Below are 18,612 nucleotides of genomic sequence, written 5' to 3'. Positions count from 1 at the left end.
GCTGCCGATATAAAAAGTACGTTGTGCAGAGAAGCAGCTGTTACTGCTTCCTGTTCATCTCCCCTGCATCTCAAAGAAGGAGCCCTCTCCTGTTTTCCTTCCAGTGCGGTCGACGGATGACGGCGACGAGAGGTTGGGCTGTAGATCTGGTGGCACGCAGACTGTCTATAACAACAGGATTACAGTGCGAGGGTGTGTGTGCGTGTGTGTGTGTGTGCATGCGTGCGTGCGTGCGTGCATGTGTGTGTGTGGGAGGGGGGGCTAATTACTCCAATAACAGGAAGGGACAACCAAAACAGTCTTCATCAGTGTCCCTGAGAGGAAGATGGACCTCGACCGTGTGTGTGTGTGTGTGTGTGTGTGTGTGTGTGTGTGTGTGTGTGTGGGAGCTGCCTGAGCCCTGCTCACGGTGACACTCGGACACAGAGCAGACGAGAGGACAGAAGCGGCGCGACTTGTGGATAGAGAGAAATGCTACGATATAAATGTGTCCGTACTTAATGTCAGCCGTGTGCGTTTGCGGTCGCGTGTAGTGCAAGTTATGTTTTGAGTGTGTGTGTGCGCTTGTGTATCCTCGTGTGTGTGTGTGTGTGTGTGTGTGTGTGTGTGTGTGTGTGTCTGAAGAGGAGACAGGGGTTATCGCTGCTCGTTAGCGTGCGCTAACGAGCGCCGTGCCAGCGCGCTCTGACACCCAGGTGACTGGACACTGCTGCTGAGGAGGACAGGAAGGGGAGCTGGGGGTAGGGTGTGTGTGTGTGTGTGTGTGTGTCTGTGTGTGTGTGTGTGTGCGTGCCTGTGTGCGTGCCTGTGCGCGTGTGGGGCGCACGCTGCTGTAATTAGACTAATTAAATTAGCACGCTGATGGACGAGGGGGCCGCCGCGCTGTCAGGACCCCCACCTCCCCTACATCTCTCCTCGGAGACAGGCGTGCCCAGGACGGCCGCCGCACAACACCAAAACAGTCTGAACTGCCGTTCGTTATGTCGACTGGTTTAAATAAAAATCATTTAGTGCCGGAATTCTTCATGCTTACGCATACACACGTTAAAAACACTACGTTTTTGCAACACCGTATGTGTTGGAGTTTGTCTGTCGTTAGTTTTTCCCCCCTCGTACACACACAGTACGCAAACTTTTCACCACACAATCCCCAGAGTGTGGATCGCTGAAATAGATTCATTGTTTCCTGTTCATTTTGGGGTTTATTGTGTATTGTGCTGAATTGTTTTATTCTATTTTAATATTTTTTGTTATTTCATTTGTAGCTTAATTGCATAGTGCCATTTTCATTTTTTTCTATTTGACTCTTGTTGCTTCATTGTCGTTGTCTATTGTTTAGTACTGTATGTGTTACACTGCAATTACCCTCCTGGGATGGATAAAGCACCTGTCTGTCTGTCTGTCTGTCTGTGTCTTACAGGCTCTCGTAGTTGTTTTCAAAGTAATACAGCTTATTTCTGTGAGGAGAGATAAAAACGCGGTCAAGCTATTTTCCCTGCAGCCATAGTAAGCTGATTTAATTTGAGGGTTTTTGTACCTGGATCTGTGTGTCCACACAACAACGAGCACACGATTAAAAATGACTGGAGTCGGACCGATAGATTGACTTGTCCAAACAGGATGAACACACAAAGAGAACCACAAGGCAGACAGACAGGCAGAAAGCCGGACGTATGGAAGAAAAGATAGACTACACTTAAAAAGACAGACATTTCCGCATACTCTAGCCTCGAGTCACACACACACACACACACACACACACACACACACACACACACACACACACACACACATATATATATGTAATGACACAGACAGTACATATTTGTAACCATTTAAACACATACACACACCTATATAGATATACATGTATATATGCACAAATGTACAAACGTTTAAACATACACCCAAACACACACGCCCCGCTTTCATCGGAATCACGTCAAATTAGTGCAAATCAGCGCTTATCCGGCGGACGGGGGGGCGCGGCCTGTCAGTGAAAATTCACTTTATTATGAAGCGGCGGCGTATTCAGATGCGCCGGACGCAATTAGGGCCCGGCCAAGTGGACAACCCCAATCAATGGGTGCCGGGACGGGAGCAGAGGGGGTCAGAGAGCCGGCGCGTCGGATCGATACACGCACACGCACACACGCACACGTACGCGGGGAACTCGTTTAGGAATGATCTGCCCGTTCATAAATGGTGATTTTATTTCCGATGCGGTCGCCGGCTGACGCCGGACAAATTTGCCGACGCTGCAAATGCCATTTAAATGACGGCGCTCTGCGGGGCGGCGTGTCAGTGGGTATCGGAAATGTCTGGGCATCATTAATTCTCGGGAGCGCGTCGGCGGGCTCGCTAATTGTCATCGTTAGCGTCGCGCGGCTATTGTGTGCAGCGCAGACACAAACATTTATAACATCAAACTTAATGGCGTAATAAGGCTTCGGCACCAATTATGCGTCGCCTAATCAGTTTTGTACCATGGCGTGATGGACTGCGGGTGTTGGTTTGTTGTTCACGGTACAAAGTTGTCTGCCGTCTCACTGTCCGGCGGAAGGAAGTGGGGGAAGAGTCCTGTGTAGAAGACCAACGGCTTCAGGTCCGCCGCGTCGGACTCGGACGAAGGGCGGATCCGGAGCGAGCGAGGATGAGCGGCTGGCTTTCCCACCGACCGCAGGAGGCTCATTGTGTAACTTCAGCGGTTTTTTTTTTTCTCCCCCCTGCCGACGGAGCCGAGGAAACAGGAAGCCGTCGTTATTAAAGTCCTTTAGATTTAAATTAAGGTCAGGCTAAGTGATAATTATAGCGAAAACGCTGTTCGCTACGCAAGAGAGGGGCCAATCGAGGCAAAGCTAACCACGGCGCGCGTCCACGCGGAGCACATGCGCCGTGGACTTATTACACACTCAGGGAAAATCCATGCAGACAAACATATCAGACACAATTAAGGAAACACACACACGCACGCACGCACGCACAGCTGGAGGCACAGAGAGCGCAGTCAGCGCACACCGGCGAAGGAAAACATTAAAATAATCATTTTTCCACTCGTCAATGGATCCCAATGCAGTGGATAATTAAACAGGGTGATTAATGGAGGAGAGGGAGGCCAGCCAGAGCCAGAGCCAGAGCCAGAGCCAGAGCCAGAGCGTGTCAGGGAGAAAGCAGCACGCCCGGGTGCGCGCTTGCACACACACACACACACACACACACACACACACACACACACACACACACACACACACACACACACACACACACACACACACACACACACACACACTTACACACTTATAGAAATAATTAAAGGGATAATAGGCGACGCTCAGTGTGAAGGGCTTATAAGAGGGCGGGGAGCAGGAGAGCAGCGGGGGAGGCAAACATTGCACTTCACCACTGGAAGAAAACTAGAAAACAGGATGATGGGAATCGAGAGGCCGCCCCGCTGGCTGCTGCTCGGCCCCGGCCCCATTTCGGTTTTTACTAAAACCGAACTAATGTGTGAGGTGCAGGGTTTCAAACAGCGGTGCTCCCAGGACACATTCCGCTCTGTTTCAGAGGGAAGCGTGGCCCTTCGGCACCGTGTTTGGTTGATTCCTTGGTGTGGCGTTAGAAATGGGTGGTTTTTGTTTTTTTTCTTGCGCGGTTTATGATTTATTATTATTTTTTATATTTTATCTTTCAAAATGAATTAGTATTATGATTAGTATACCATTATAACTACTATGTATATTGCTTTGTTCGTTAAATTGTCTTCCTTTTTTCATGCTTGTGCCACTGGAATGAGTGAAATACCACACGTGTTAAATTAAAGTGTCAAAAACTCTGTGGAATGACTCAAAAACACGGCTGACACACATCCACGGTTCTCACTCGCGCTTTGGGTTTGTTTTTTTTTTGCCTTTTTACGTTTTTGTCTTAATGTCTCCGATCTTACTCTTATTCTGCCCCTTCGTCGTCCACGCAACACTCAGCAGCTCTGCGTCAGTGTGTGCACTGCCTCATTTCCCGTCACGATAAATGCATTTTGATCGGTGACTAAATATCACCCTCCGTTGGCAGCAAGCAACGCTGGCTGAGCCAAAGTTCATCATAAAATATTTTCCCGAGAGATCTCGGAAATGAGCACTTCTGCAAAATCGGAAATAACAACGTTACAGTCGCTCAATGAAGCAGCAAACTTTTTAAAAGAGACACACCGGCCAAAACGATCACAAGTGTCATTATCACGCTCGCGCACACACACACACACACACACACACACACACACACACACACACACACACACACACACACACACACACACACACACACACACACACACACACACACACACACACACGGCCATTCTCAACCTCTTACAATGTCCCTGTAACACCATGCGGCTTTCATTATACGGCTAATTATGAGCGATCATCATTACCGGATCGGAGTGCATTACGGGAATTTACTGTAAACACTAATAATGAGGAACGACATTAAGGATCCAATAATTGATCCGACAACAAACTGAAGATGGGATGAGGTTTTTCGGGGCGGCGATATGTAAGCCACGAGCGTGCCCACAATCCTAAAAGCAGTTGCTGTGAATTCAATGATGGGAGAGTCAACCGGCAAACTGCGGCACAGCGGGAATAAAATAAAATGTAAGAGAAATGATTGGACCTGAACAGGACGGAGAAGAATAGACGAAGCAAAGTTAAAAAAAAAAAATAATAATAATTAAAAAAATAAAAACCTCCTTTCCCACTTTAAATACAGTGTTCTGGAGCTGGTTCTCAGGTCAGAAATGATTAAACAGCAATGTCATCTAAAAGTAAAGAGGTTAAATATACAAAAAATAAAAATAGATATAAAATTGTTTTAACATTAAATGCATCATACTCTACAATCGTAAAAATAAGTAAAATACTGGACCATGGAGACAGGGAGATTGAACTCTGCCCCTTTGACTGGGACCTGCGCGACGACGCCGCCATCTAGTGGACGGTCACTGAACTGCGGCGAAGTGGCGGTTTCCCCATCACTAGAATAATCCTAAATTGTGGAAGCCTCTTGTTTTCTTAGGCTACGTCCGCACTGCAATCCCGAGTGCTCAATTCGGACTCATTGCTCAGGTCCGCTGTTTGGCTGTTCACGTAATATATATACATATATCGATTTATTTATTTATTTATTTACATATTTTAAATGTGGCCATTATCACATTCCAGTGTGAACGGGTCCCGGTCCTGAAATGAGCCGCCTGCGCAGAAGTAAACAAAGGCGTCACGCTCAGCAGCGCGCCGTCCCGCGGAAGCAAACACGGCGGACGAACGCACCCGCTGGTTTTCCGGGGCGGCCTCGGGACCGCGTGCGGGTACCGTCAATAAATGATATTGTTTTGAGTTTGATTTCACAATTATTTGTATTTATTTTTTATTTTTTTATAATTCACATCAAGCAAAGCCGTCGCCAGCTCCCCTCGCCGCCACGCTGGTGCTACTGCTTCTTCGCCGCAGAGTCACCCGAGGTGCTCCCCGGTGGTTCTCGCGTCTTTCTCAGCGCGCCTCCGGCTTGAAACGGGGGGTGTGGGGGCGACGGATTCTCGCCGCCGGTTTTTAATCGAGATTCACAGGAAGTTGACCGACTTGTGGACCGCGGAGGCCATTTCACCTCCGCCCCCGTCCAGCGTGTGCAGTAGCCGGAGCGGGGCACGGGCGGCAGCAGCTCATTTGAATTCAAAGCCACGGACACAGCCCGTCAAGAAAAGGACTGGAACGGAGGGGTTTAGAGGCATGCATGCAACGGCTAGAATGCATGATCCCAGTGGTATTTTCAGCAAAAAAAACTTCAAAGACATGTTTTTGGGGAGCTCAGAGACTCGTATTATATTTTTAACCTGTTGAAAAGGAGTGCAAGCGGGTGACCTTTAATAATGTTAATTTCAAGTTTCTTTTGTCGTTTTATTCAATCGATTTTTGTTTTTTGGGGGGTTTTGAACGTGAATGAAATGGGCGAGACGAATAAAGCCGGACTCGACCGATCTCATGTCCGGGTCCGTTCTTAATCGAGGTGTTTCAGTCGCTCGACCTTTGTGCCCCCCTCCACAGTATGATAAAACTTAATTGCTGTTCGGGTGGAGCTGAGTCGCTGAGAGGCTCCATTTCCTTCTTAATTGTGGTGTGATTAAGGCCGGTGTCTGGGGGGAGAGGAATAGGTAAGGTCACCTTCCCAGGGGACCTGGGACTGGCTTTTTTTTTTTTACGGACACGTTTTAAAGCGGAACGGGACGGCCATCCTTATTCCTCCTCCACCAGCACCACCCCAGCAACCGCCCGAATAAACAAGACGACGACAAAACAAGTCACCAAACAAAAACATTTTAAAGAAGAAATTAGGAAACAAACAAATAAATCAGTAAAATCATTGCCGTGCGTATATACAGTGTGTTTTAAAGCACGGTGTTTAATTATGTTTAATTGGCGACAGAGCTTAAAAGTAAACGGGCCGTACACAAACACCACCTCAAGCGCGTTCGAGGACGGGCGTCGCCCCCTAATGGTCAAGTGGTTCGTTGCTATTCCCTGCTTTCTGAAAAACGTCAACCAAACAGACCCTGGGAGCCTCCCTTCCTCCCCGAGTGGACACAGATACTGAGGCTCCCGCCCACCCCCCTCCCTCCACCGGAACTAGGACATTCTAGGGGGATTAAAAAAACAAAAACAAAACAGGTCGAAAAAGACTTACCGTCCTGGAAGACGCGCTCCACGTTGAGCCCGTAGGTGGCGCAGGTCTCGTAGTATGTGCATCGCTTCAGGTCGTTGGACAGCTTCCGAGCGCGACCGTCGTCGATCACGCGTGGGTTGGCCGAGCTGATGGCGTCTGGGGAAGGTTTGGGGGGGGGGGGAATTAAAAATGTATCTTGAAAGTCCCTTTTTTCTCAGGGTTCGATTTGAGGATTCAAATCGCCCCGTGCGAAATGCGTCTCCGAGCAACGGGATCCGATGCATGCTCCTTATTGTGGGGGGGGGGGGGAACAAAAAACGATTTGACGCCCCGAGCAGATGAATCACCCGTTTGGCGTCAGAGAGAAGCGACATCATGAACAACATGAGCCACAAACCAGACTGTTGAGCTGAACCTCCCAAGTCACCAAGTGACAATTTATAAATGGCCGGCTCAACGGATGCTGTGGACGTTGTTGAGTTCAGCTCTTCCTCTTCTCCCTCTTCGGGCTGCTCCCGTCGGGGGCGGCCACAGCGGATCATCTGCCCCCGACACCTTCTGTCCTGCGCATCCTCCTCCCTGACACCGACCGCCTGCGTGTCCTCCGTCACCGCGTCCACAAAGCTTCTCTTTGGGCCTTCCTCCCTCTCCTCTTCGCCCGGCAGCTCCGTCCTCAGCATCCACCTCCCGACGTTACTCTCTTCTCTCCTGCGCACGTGTCCAAAGCGTCTCAATCCGGCCTCTCACCAAACTGCCCCACCCGAGCCGTCCCTCTAACGTACTCCTTCTTAACCCCGTCCGTCCTCGTCGCCGCCTCCAGTTCAGCCGCCTGCCGTTTTGACGGTGCCACCGCCTCGAAACCGCATGACGTGGCCGCTCTCACTACCGTCCTGTACACCTTCCCCTTCACCCTTGCCGGAACCCTTCTGTCACGGATCACTCCGGACACTCTTCTCCACCCGCTCCACCCTGCCTGGGCTCTCTTCTTCACCTCTCTCCCGCACTCTCGGCTGCCGTGGACGGTCGACCCCAAGTACTTGAACTCGTCCGCCTTCTCCACCTCCGCTCCTTGCATTCTCAGCTTTTCGCCGCCCTCCCTCCCTCCCATTCAGGCACATGTATTCTGTCGTCTGACTTTCGTTCCTCTTCTCTCTAACGCACGCCTCCACCTCTCCAGGCTCTCCTCCACCTGATCCCTACTCTCGCTACAGATCACAGTGTCATCCGTGAACATCGTAGTCCACGGAGACTCCTGCCTGATTTTGTCTGTTAACCTGTCCTTGTAAACGAGAAAGGGCTCAGACCTGATCCTTGATGCAATCTGCAATGTTGAGTTCAGCTAATAATCCTCCTAAAGTTTTATGAAGGGGACGACAGCATGAGACCATGTGTAACACCAATGCTCTCAGGTCATATTTCAACCCAAAATCCATTTGAACAACATGCAGCTGCAGTAGTTTCAAGCCGGGAAGGATTTTGCCAGATGTAGTGATCAGAGTGGACCACTAGGTGGCACCAAGACCTCAGGGAACGAAAGAATGAATTGAATCAATGAAGCGAGGTCTAAGTAGGCCGTGTAGCTACGCGTGCGTGAGAGAGAGAGAGAGAGAGAGAGGAGTACCTTGCGTGCCGACCAGCACCAGCGGCAGGTCGGTGGTGTTGCGGTAGTTCACCAGGCGGCTGTAGTAGTGGTAGACAGTCTGGAAGCTGATCTCGTCCTCCAGACTGAACACGAAGATGACCGCGTCCACCCACAGCGCAAACTGCGTGCACACACACACAGACACACACACACACACACACACACACACACACCACGGTTAGGATGTTGTTGCCATGTCGATCTCTTTTTAGGGTTCAATGGGACTGGAGCCCAGTATTGGGGATGTAAGGATACAATGGTGGAGTCTGATGGTTTTACTAAACAACTGCTGTCGGCTCCATTAATTGCGATTGGCCGGCTGTGTGGTAGTTGTGACGGCTCAACCAGGGTTCGACATTAAGGCTCCATGAAAGTTCGCTTGTCCGGGACAAATGGATTTTTTTGTAGGGCAAGTGGAAGAGAAATGTACTCGCCCCACAAAAATAGTCGGCATTCCCTGGTCTTTTATGAAATGTATATATTTGAAGGTAAGCAATGCCACATTTAGAATGAGAATTGGTTTATTTTCTCCAGGTATATTTACATACACTAGGAGGTTCTCATGGTTGAGGTTTGGTGCTCTTCAGTACAGACCATAACAATTAAATGATAAAAAGCTTAACAGTCTGGAAAAAAAAAAGGAGAATAAAAATAATCATAAAATAAAAGAATGAGCGACTCGGAGGAAAATGAGGAAGCCGACGACGTATCTCATACGACATGTGATGATGTCTGACATCTTAGTGTTGTTGACAAAGGCGGTCGTCATGGTGATGATTCGGTGTCTGTTTGGATATCTACGCTCCAACCCAAAGCAGATGGTAAATACCTGTCGGTAAATACCCGTCGGTCAATACCTGTCGTGTAAAACATGTTGACGAGACGTGCAACACCGCAAACCTGATTATTTATCTCTATTCAGGCCTATTTGACATATTTATTTTGTTTTTTGATTTTTATCAAAATTCTTGAAAGTGAAATTTTAATTCAAGCAGCTGCACTTTGTTACTTGTTACTGTTACCGCGTTCCAAATTATTATACAAATTGGATTTAAGTGTCCTAAACATTTAATCCTTTGTTTTTCAATTAAACTCATGGATGGTGTTGTGTCTCAGGGCTCTTTGGATCACTGAAATCAATCTGACACCTGTGATAATTAGTTTGCCAGTTAAGCCCAATTCAAGGAAAACTACTTAAGAAGGACGTTCCACATGATTAAGAAGGACGTTCCACATGATTAAGAAGGACGTTCCACATGATTAAGCAGCCACAGGTTTCAAGCAACATGGGAAAGAAAAAGGATCTCTCTGATGCCGAAAAGCCTCAAATAGTGCAACGCCTTGGACAAGGTATGAAAACATTAGATATTTCACAAAACCTTAAGCGTGATCATCGTACCGTGAAGACATTTGTGGCTGATTCAGAGCACAGACGGGTTGGTGCAGATAAAGGCAGAATGAGGAAGGTTTCTGCCAGACAGAGCAGAGCAGCTGCTAAAATGCTGTTACAAAGCAGCAAACAGGTATTTGAAGCTGCTGGTGCCTCTGGAGTCCACCAACCTCAAGGTGCAGGATCCTCCAGAGGCTTGCAGTTGTGCATAAACCTACTATTGGGCCCCCCCCCTAACCAACGCTCACAAGCAGAAACGGTTGCATTGGGCCCAGAAATACATGAAGACTCATTTTCAAACAGTCTTGTTGACTGATGAGTGCCGTGCAACCCTGGATGGTGCAGATGGATGGAGTAGTGGATGGTTGGTGCATGGCTACCATGTCCCAACGAGGCTGCCACGTCAGCAAGGAGGTGGAGGAGTCATGTTTTGGGCCGGAATCACAGGGAGAGAGCTGGGAGGCCCCTTTAGGGTCCCTGAAGGCGTGAAAATGACCTCGGTAAAGTATATAGAGTTTGTGACTGAGCACTTTCTTCCACGGTACAAAAAGAAGAACCGTGCCTTCCGTAGCAAAACCATCTTCATGCCTGACAACGCACCATCTCATGCTGCAAAGAATACCTCTGTGTCATTGGCTGCTATGGGCATAAAAGGAGAGAAACTCATGGTGTGGCCCCCATCCTGCCCTGACCTCCACCCTATTGAGAACCTTTGGAGCATCCTCCAGCAAAAGATCTATGAGGGTGGAGGCAGTTGGCATCAAAACAGCAGCTCTGGGAGGCTGTTCTGACAAACTACAAAGAAATTCAAGCAGAAACTCTCCAAAAACTCACAAGTTCAATGGAGGCAAGAACTGTGAAGGTGATATCACAGAAGGCTCCTATGTTCACATGTAACTTGACCTGTTAAGATGTTTTTGATTGAAATAGCTTTTGATTTCAGTAAATATGACCTGCTAATGCTGCACATTCAACAAATTACCAATTTCATTTCTTTACAACCTATAAAATGTTCTGAAACTCTGTTGTGCATAATAATTTGGAACAGTGCATTTTGAGTTTTTTGATTTTGAAAAAAATACTGTTATCATTGGGAGGTTTGTTCAATAACATTGGAATTATACCCTGACGGTTGATGACTTGAAAATTATACTGACTGTCATTTGCATTGACTATTTAGGAAAATCAGAGAAAAATATCATTTGCATAATAATTTGGAACGCGGTGTATATGTAAATGAGGTTTAGCCTTATAGTTTGGTTGATTTCCAGTTTTGCTTTCCAGTTTTGCTGGAAAGGATTTGACTGTACGCAAAGTTGCAAACTGACTGAACCGTCATTTGTCATGAAAGCCCCTTTCCACCATGGAATCTGTAACACCGCTGGATAAAAATATATCCGGCAAAGGCACCGGCCTCCTGTACGGAGAAGTTGCGCATGGAGCCTGGTCCAGCACGCCACGTGGGAACAGGACGATCTGTCTGCAGCGGACGTACAACCTGAATCATTTTGGGTTTTTTTTGTTTTTTTTTCCTGGCTCTCAGAGACCAGTGCTCCACTTCCTGTCTCCCCTCCCTCCCGGACAGACATACTCTTCCCTCCGCTGACGGGGCCGGGACGCGGGGACAGAGCCCCCAAATGCTTTTTTTGTTTTTGTGCTTTATTTGGATTGGGCTCCGCCGCTACTTTACGGAAATCCGATGCTTCCATTCACAGCCGTACAGACATTTTCCCATAAATGATACGACTTGGAGAGCGGGGGCATTTACGGGACGCCTTTTACGGAAAATCGACACCGGCTCCTGTTCCAACATGACGCCGACAGGGAACATTGATATTAAATGTACGGCTTTCCGTGCAAGGGGAAAGGGGCTTTGGTGTAGAGATGCATGACTGCCCGCTCTGGAGCGGCTGCTGAGTCAAGTGCGACACCAAGTAGTAAAACTCGGTAAAATACCAGTCTGGTCTTTAGCTTCATATCAAACCGGTTTGAATGTTATTACACCGGGCTAACCCCTATTTAGTTTTTTAACCCCTGTTTTCAACTTTATTTATAAATAAATAATACTTAAAAAAAAAAAAAAAAAAAAAATTTACAATGCAGATTTTTATACTATGACTATTATTTATTTGGGACAATTTTATTCCACCAATAAAAATGTTTCTAAAATGCATCTAGCCATACAACTTTCTTCCTTAAAAAAAATAAAATACCCAAAACCCCTAACAGAAATCTTGATATATATTTTTAAATTATTTTATACATTTATATTATTTTATATACATTGTGATAAATATTGTTATCGTATGGTATGAGATATTTTATCGTGATGACATTACTTGGCTATTTATGGTTGTGTTAAGTGTGTGATAAGGTAGGTCTTAGAAACTACAAAATGGCTCAAACATAGCCACAACAGCCAAACGGCATTTCAAACACCGTCTGTTATGAGAAAAATAAACTAGTGAAAGCAGATCACTAAGGAGCTTACCGGGACTTTCACTGGGTTCATTCTGCCTTCCCTGTCATATAACGTCGAAATGAATATGAACATTTTTTGTTGAGGTGAAAACATAACATGGAGGCACAAAATTCACAAGTTGAACAATTTACATGTTGACACTGTTTGGAAGCTTTCAACTGTTTGTTCGTCTGATTTCTGCATTTGCAAAACAAAATGAAAAGAGTAAATTATTGTAATTTTTCCCCGGAAAAGTGACTTTTGTGCCTGGACGAGCAAAACGTAAATTTACTCGTCCGAAGGACAAGTGCCGAAAAAAGATAGTAATAATAAATGTCAATATAAATAAAATAAATGTCAATATACAATAAACCTAAAAATGAAAGCAAATAATAGACAACAAAAAAAATTTAATTAGCCAAACAGTGAATATTGTCTCAAACTGCTCGGTTAACCTACTGAGACATCACAGGATCCAAGGGGGGGGGGGGGGGGGGGAGAGAGAGCGAGAGAGAGAGAGAGACAAGGAGGCCGAACGAGAGAAAGACAGGGAAGATAAGAGATTAAGAGTTAAGAGTGTGAGAAAAAAGAGTTAGCATGAACGAGAGAGAGAGAGAGAGAGAGAGAGACAGAGACAGAGAGACAGGTGAATTATTGATAAGGTGGCTAGTTCCCGAGGAAGCCTGTCTAGACACGGTTGCACATAAAACCCTATTTGGCCATTTTTGAGGACGGGGAAAAATAAACCAAGCACAGAGTGAAATGGAGCTGAGCGGCCCCCTGCCACCGCGCGGTGGCTCTGACCCGGTTTCTAACGCAGCTTGCCGGTTTCAGGGGAGCTCTGCCGCGTGGCGGACAGAAGGGCGCGTGAAGGCGGAGCTTACGGATCAATCAACAGATGGATCGGAAACGTAAAATCGATAATATCGTGATTATAGTTCTGGGCGATATGGCCTACGGTTGGTATGTGGAAAAAGTAAATATGGTAATTGTGATACAAAAGTTCATGCTCCAAGACAAACCACCAAACCACACAGTCAGGGTTCTTCCTGTGGCCCTGGTGGTCCGGGGCTGGAACCCCGGGGCCGCCGTTCAGGGCTGGAATTAAAGGTGCGGTTTAGAGAGCGACCCGCTGGACCCGTCTGAGGGAAGCGACGGCAGACTGGCTCTCTGTGGTCTGCATGTTTGCTTTATCTGTGGTCTGGATGTTTGCTGGATGCTTCATTCATTGAAATATAAACCTATCAATCTCAGTCTCATTGTCAATTATTTATATTAGTATATAATTATATACTATATATCTATAATTGATCTCATTGTCATGTACTTTTCTCAAAGTGTCTGTCTCCAACCATGCTGGATTACATTTCCATTTCCCTGGCATCATCACTGTCATAGCAATTCTGGATTTTTTTTTTTTATGACATTTGTGACGATTTAAAAAACACGATGAGGCAGAATATCACATGGTCTCAATGATCACTTTTTTTCCCCCCATGCACTTCAGCCCGGAAGGGGCTTTTCTCAAGGTATTCTGGCACTTAAATTTCCGAGGACAAAATTCAAGCACCTCAAGGAGCCGGTAAAAAAATAAAATAAATAAAATATGAATAAAAAAATGTTATCCTCTTTTCCAGACGACTGAGCTGTATATCAAGTGGGGTGGGGGTTAAAAATGGGATCCAGACTCGGGGTCTTGTTAAAACAACGTGGTTTAACGGCTTAGTTATGGGCCCCTGGGTTCGCTATTAAATTGGGGATCCGAGCGGGGTTTGGGGCGCGGTACTCACCTGGGCCTCTGGGGGGCCCCCTTCGTCCCTGATGAGAAGGAGGTGACTCTGGCCTTCCACCACAATCTCCTTCTTAAAACGACCCCCTGGGGGAAGAGGAGAGGAGAAGAATTCCATTTAGGGATCCAAACTCTAGCTACACCCGCGTTTACCCTGCTCACACCAACGTGGAAAGCGCCCGGTGCCGAGCTGGCGCGCCTCTCGGCGGGGGTGGCGGCGGGCATTTTTGGGATGGAACAAAATCAGTAAACGACAAAAACATAAAAAATAGAATAGAAAAACAAAATCGAATACAGGTGCCCGTGGATTCCGGTGGTCTGATTGGCGGCGGCGGCGGCAGGATTTGCACAGAACAATTGTGAATTTGATTGAAGACATGTGGAGCGCGCACGCTCGCTCGCACGCACGCACACGCAAGCGCGCACACACACACACACACACACACACACACACACACACACACACACACACACACACACACACACACACACACAGAGTAACGGTGATGACAGGTGAATACGAGGAATGCGGCTCTACAGGTAAACCACACATGGAGATGACAGGGGAATGTGTGTGTGTGTGTGTCATATGCATACCAAGCTATTCCAGCGTGTCCGAGACAATGACCAAGTTGTCACACACACACACACACACACACACACAGATAGAATGCTACAGCTGTCACTTCCACACAACGTATCGCTCTCTACGACTGTAACTTCCATTATGTATTGAGCGCTCATGATGGGCTGCTATACCTCTCTCTCTCTCTCTCTCTCTCTCTCTCTCTCTCTCTCTCTCTCTCTCTCTCTCTCTCTCTCTCTCTCTCTCTCTCTCTCTCTCTCTCTCTCTCTCTCTCTCTCTCTCTCTCTCTCTCTCTCCTAAGTATTCCGACAACATTGCAGAGTTAATTTTAGGAGGTTTGGATGAGCGAACAAAGCAGATGTTGGGCTGTATGTATGACTGGGAAATCTGGGAAAGGAACCAAGGAGGTGTTTGCTCCTGCTGCAAATATTGGTTCAGAAAGCAAAAACAAAACATTTCTACACGTTTCGAAACAAATTAAACGCGTATACGCTATGACATTGCTCTTTGTGCGGTTAAATAGTGAAAATACGCATTTTAAACAACTGCTTATCGGGAAAACTGTCCATCATGTGTGTGTGGATACCAAACACCAAACCTATTTTAGTTCAATGATTTTCTTTTTGTACACCTTCCCTAAAAGTGTTTTAATTTGGCATTGCCGTTTATTTCGTGTGATACGTTAGCAAGATAAACCTTTTTTTTTTTTTTTTTTTAATTAATATTTTTCACAATCTTAATTAACTCTACACAGCTTATACGAATGTTTCACAAATGTTTGCATTTATATCTGGCAGCAACACGGCCACTAAATCAGAACCACACTGTGTGTGTGTGAGAGAGAAATGTTTTGGATCATCAGCCCCACACACACACACACACACACACACACACACACACACACACACACACACACACACACACACACACACACACACACACACACACACACACCTAGAAGGGGAATGCCTCCAGATAACTGGACGGAGCTTGGCGGATGAAATCGGCGTCTGTTTCCACTCAAAACACTCCCAAGATGGAGGACCAAATACGGGAATGGACCGACAGCTTTCCCGTTCCGTGCTGGACCACCGGTTCCCGGCCTATTTTTGGTTCCGACGACACCTTCGCGCCAGCCGCCCAGTTAAAGGGCATTCAAGGATCCTTTCAGTTCCCAAAATCAATCGTCATAGGCTATTCTAAAAACACACACCCAGACAAGTGCGAAGGTATCGAGATACGTCTCAATAGACATCGAGTTCCAATTCCAGCAATTTGAGTAAATTGGTTGATCGTGATGACGAGGGTGACCGAACACGACTTCTCGACTGTCGTCGTTCCCCTCCGATAATGAAGCCTTGTGGTTTCCGACGGTTACGGTAGGCGGGGGAGTGCTTTGCAGTGGAAACATCACCTCGCTGTTGCCGCAGTGAAGCAGATGGCGTTATGCAGCGCTCTGCCGGGGGCCAACGCTCAGTCAGCAGAGTGTGTGTGTGTGTGTGTGTGTGTGTGCGTGTGTGTGTCTGCACGCGCGCCCGCGAGTGTGTGTGTAGAAACCAGGAGCGTGAGCAGAGATGTGTTCGTTCAACATTGAACAAGGATATTTTCGGCAAAATAGCCTTTTTCGCCCAGGTAGATAAATCACCTGTGAGTAGCATTCTTCGCACCAAAGCACCGGCGCCAGTGGGACGTCATGTAAGAACGTATAAGCACGTGTACAACTCATTAAAAATGGGATTCTCCATTCAGATTGACTCTCTCTTCAACGTGCAATTCTTCGTCACCCGTCGGAGGCCGCCGTGTTTGCTGCTTATAAATCGGGCGCGCGCGCGAGTTGAAGACCACAAGCGGCGTAGGCGCCCCGTATTTAAAACGCGCTGTTTGCACTAAGTCAGAAACGGAAGGTTTGAGAGCGTCCGAGTGGGCTACGCTCTTACGTACGCCTCTGTTGAGGCGAACCCCTTCCCTCCGACTCTTTTAATCATGGAAAGTTGGACGTGCAGAGCGGACATCTCCATTGACTCGTCCCACGTGCTCTGCTGGACACCGTTCAGTGTGTGTGTGTGTGTGTGTGTGTGTGTGTGTGTGTGTCTGTGCCGCGTGCTGTGTTGGCAAAAACGATAATAACTTGATGAACAGATGAAAACATGGACATGGACGGAAAAGACTCACCGCGACATAAGACAGGACTCTAGGTTAGGCTAGGATAAGCTTTACAAGCTAAACCCTAATGGTCTAGAGCAGCAGCGAGTCACAATCCTCTGGTTCCGCACCATTAACGGCCCCGCAATCAGATCAGGGGCCCATTGAATCCCCATTAACACTTCTAGCGATGCTAATGTTCACAGCGGAGTTTGCCAAAATAAGTCATAATAATAATAATAATAATCATATGTTACTCTATTCATCTCCAAAGGAGACATTGTTTTGGCTTGGTTTTGGCAGGTCAAAGGTTAAGGCCAGCCACAGAGCTAGAGATGGTTGATTTGGGTGCAAAACCGGAGGTCTTGTTCAAGATGCTGCTGTGTCAGAGCCGAGGTGGCCCCCGGACCGCCAGCACCGCGAGGGGTGGAAGGACGGATCAATGGAAGGAAATGAGGGGGGTAAGAAAGAAAAAGATAAACCGTTAGAGTGAGGATAGTTACCTGCGTCCACGTCAGCTAGTTTAGAGATGCAGCCAAGAGAAAAAAAAAAAAAGACAGAGAGAGAGAGAGAGAGAGCAAATCAAAGATGCAGCCCCAGTTATACATGCACAGTAAAAAAAAAACCACCAGCCCGCAGCTCCAGAGAGAGAGAGAGAGAGACAGGGAGAAAGATGGGAGGGAAAGAAGGAGAGAGAGAAAGAGAGAGAGAGAGAGAAAAGGGAGACGCAAGTTCAAAAGTTTATGGGAACAAAAGAGGGAGAAGAGAGGAGAGGAAGAGAGAACAGGGGAGAGGGGAAGGGAGTGTAAAAGTTTATGGGGACAAAGGGAAAAAATAAAAATAGACAAAGAATTGGAGAGAGGAAATAACAGGTAGGGAGAGCGAGAGAAAGAAAAAAAAGGCTATTTTACTACTTTTTCCTCATTACATTTCATTCCCTGTACCACCTTTTACAGACTATTTATTCATGTACCTATTTTACAACAGTTACTTTGTTTATTTCATCCCTGAGCTCCACGTTTGATGAAAATGTTCAAAGAAACTCCACTTTATTCTGATTCAGTTCCTCCAACCTATTCACCTTCCCCAGGATCTGGGGAATGCGGATCCCGAACGCCATCCCATAATCCCATCAACCAAAGTCCTTCCCATGCTCGGAGGGGAGGAGGTGGGGGGGATTAGCTGGGCTGGACTGCGGTCCTGACCGGCTCGGTTTGGTTTCCTTTGTTTACTTTACAAAAAGAGACATCATCTTGTTGTTTTTCTTCTCTCACCAGTTTCATGCGCTTTTTTCCTGGGGGGAGGGGAGGGGAGCTCCTCATGGAAACAGTGCCGCCGTCCTCGCCCAGCGTCAGACTCCCGGCGAAGGGTCCCAGTTGAAGCCGGGGGGGCCGGGAGATTGGCAGAAACGCAGAGATAAGACCATCCGAATGGGAAAGGCGCGACCAACGAGGTCACTAGCGCCCACACGCCCGCTGGAAAAGGCCACCGCGGCCCCTGCTTTTTGGCGAAAGCGGATTCCGACCCGACGTCACACAGCTGAGACCGGGCACAGGGCCCACGTACACGCATGTTTTCCAAACAGCATTTTAACTTGGCTCGGACTTTCCCCGGTTTGCCCAGACTCCACCTACCCATTCATTAAAAAAAATAATAAATAAATTTGATAAATTTAAAAAACAAGGAGGGGGCCCCTGCTCCACCCGCTCGGGCTCCGGACGCAGCCTCTGAATAGTGCCGGTCAGTGTTGTCCCCCCACGCAGTTGCGAGGCCGCTTCAGCGAACCGACCCACGACGCTCCGCTTCGCAATCAACGGTTGTGGCAACACGGGCAAGGCGGGAGATATTTAGATATCAGGGCTTTGACGACAACAAGGGCGCTCGCTCG

At 47.3% G+C, this 18,612-nt stretch overlaps 1 protein-coding gene across 1 annotated transcript in view; it reads right to left on the bottom strand.

Moving 5' to 3' along the window:
- Nucleotides 1-18,612, bottom strand: part of agap1 (ArfGAP with GTPase domain, ankyrin repeat and PH domain 1) — a gene marked incomplete at its 5' end in the record, with an annotated part of 182,890 nt that overhangs the window by 78,398 nt on the left and 85,880 nt on the right. Inside the window, 3 exons of the mRNA XM_079996865.1 lie at nucleotides 6,736-6,870; nucleotides 8,336-8,477; nucleotides 13,998-14,083. Of these exons, the coding sequence (XP_079852991.1) occupies nucleotides 6,736-6,870; nucleotides 8,336-8,477; nucleotides 13,998-14,083 (363 nt within the window). The remainder of the gene's footprint in view (nucleotides 1-6,735; nucleotides 6,871-8,335; nucleotides 8,478-13,997; nucleotides 14,084-18,612) is intronic.

Source organism: Zeus faber (genome assembly GCF_960531495.2).
Source record: "Zeus faber genome assembly, chromosome: 2".
NCBI classification, from domain to species: Eukaryota; Metazoa; Chordata; class Actinopteri; order Zeiformes; family Zeidae; genus Zeus; species Zeus faber.
The sequence above is the reverse complement of the archived record's forward strand: the minus strand, read 5'-3'. Positions and strand labels throughout refer to the sequence as shown.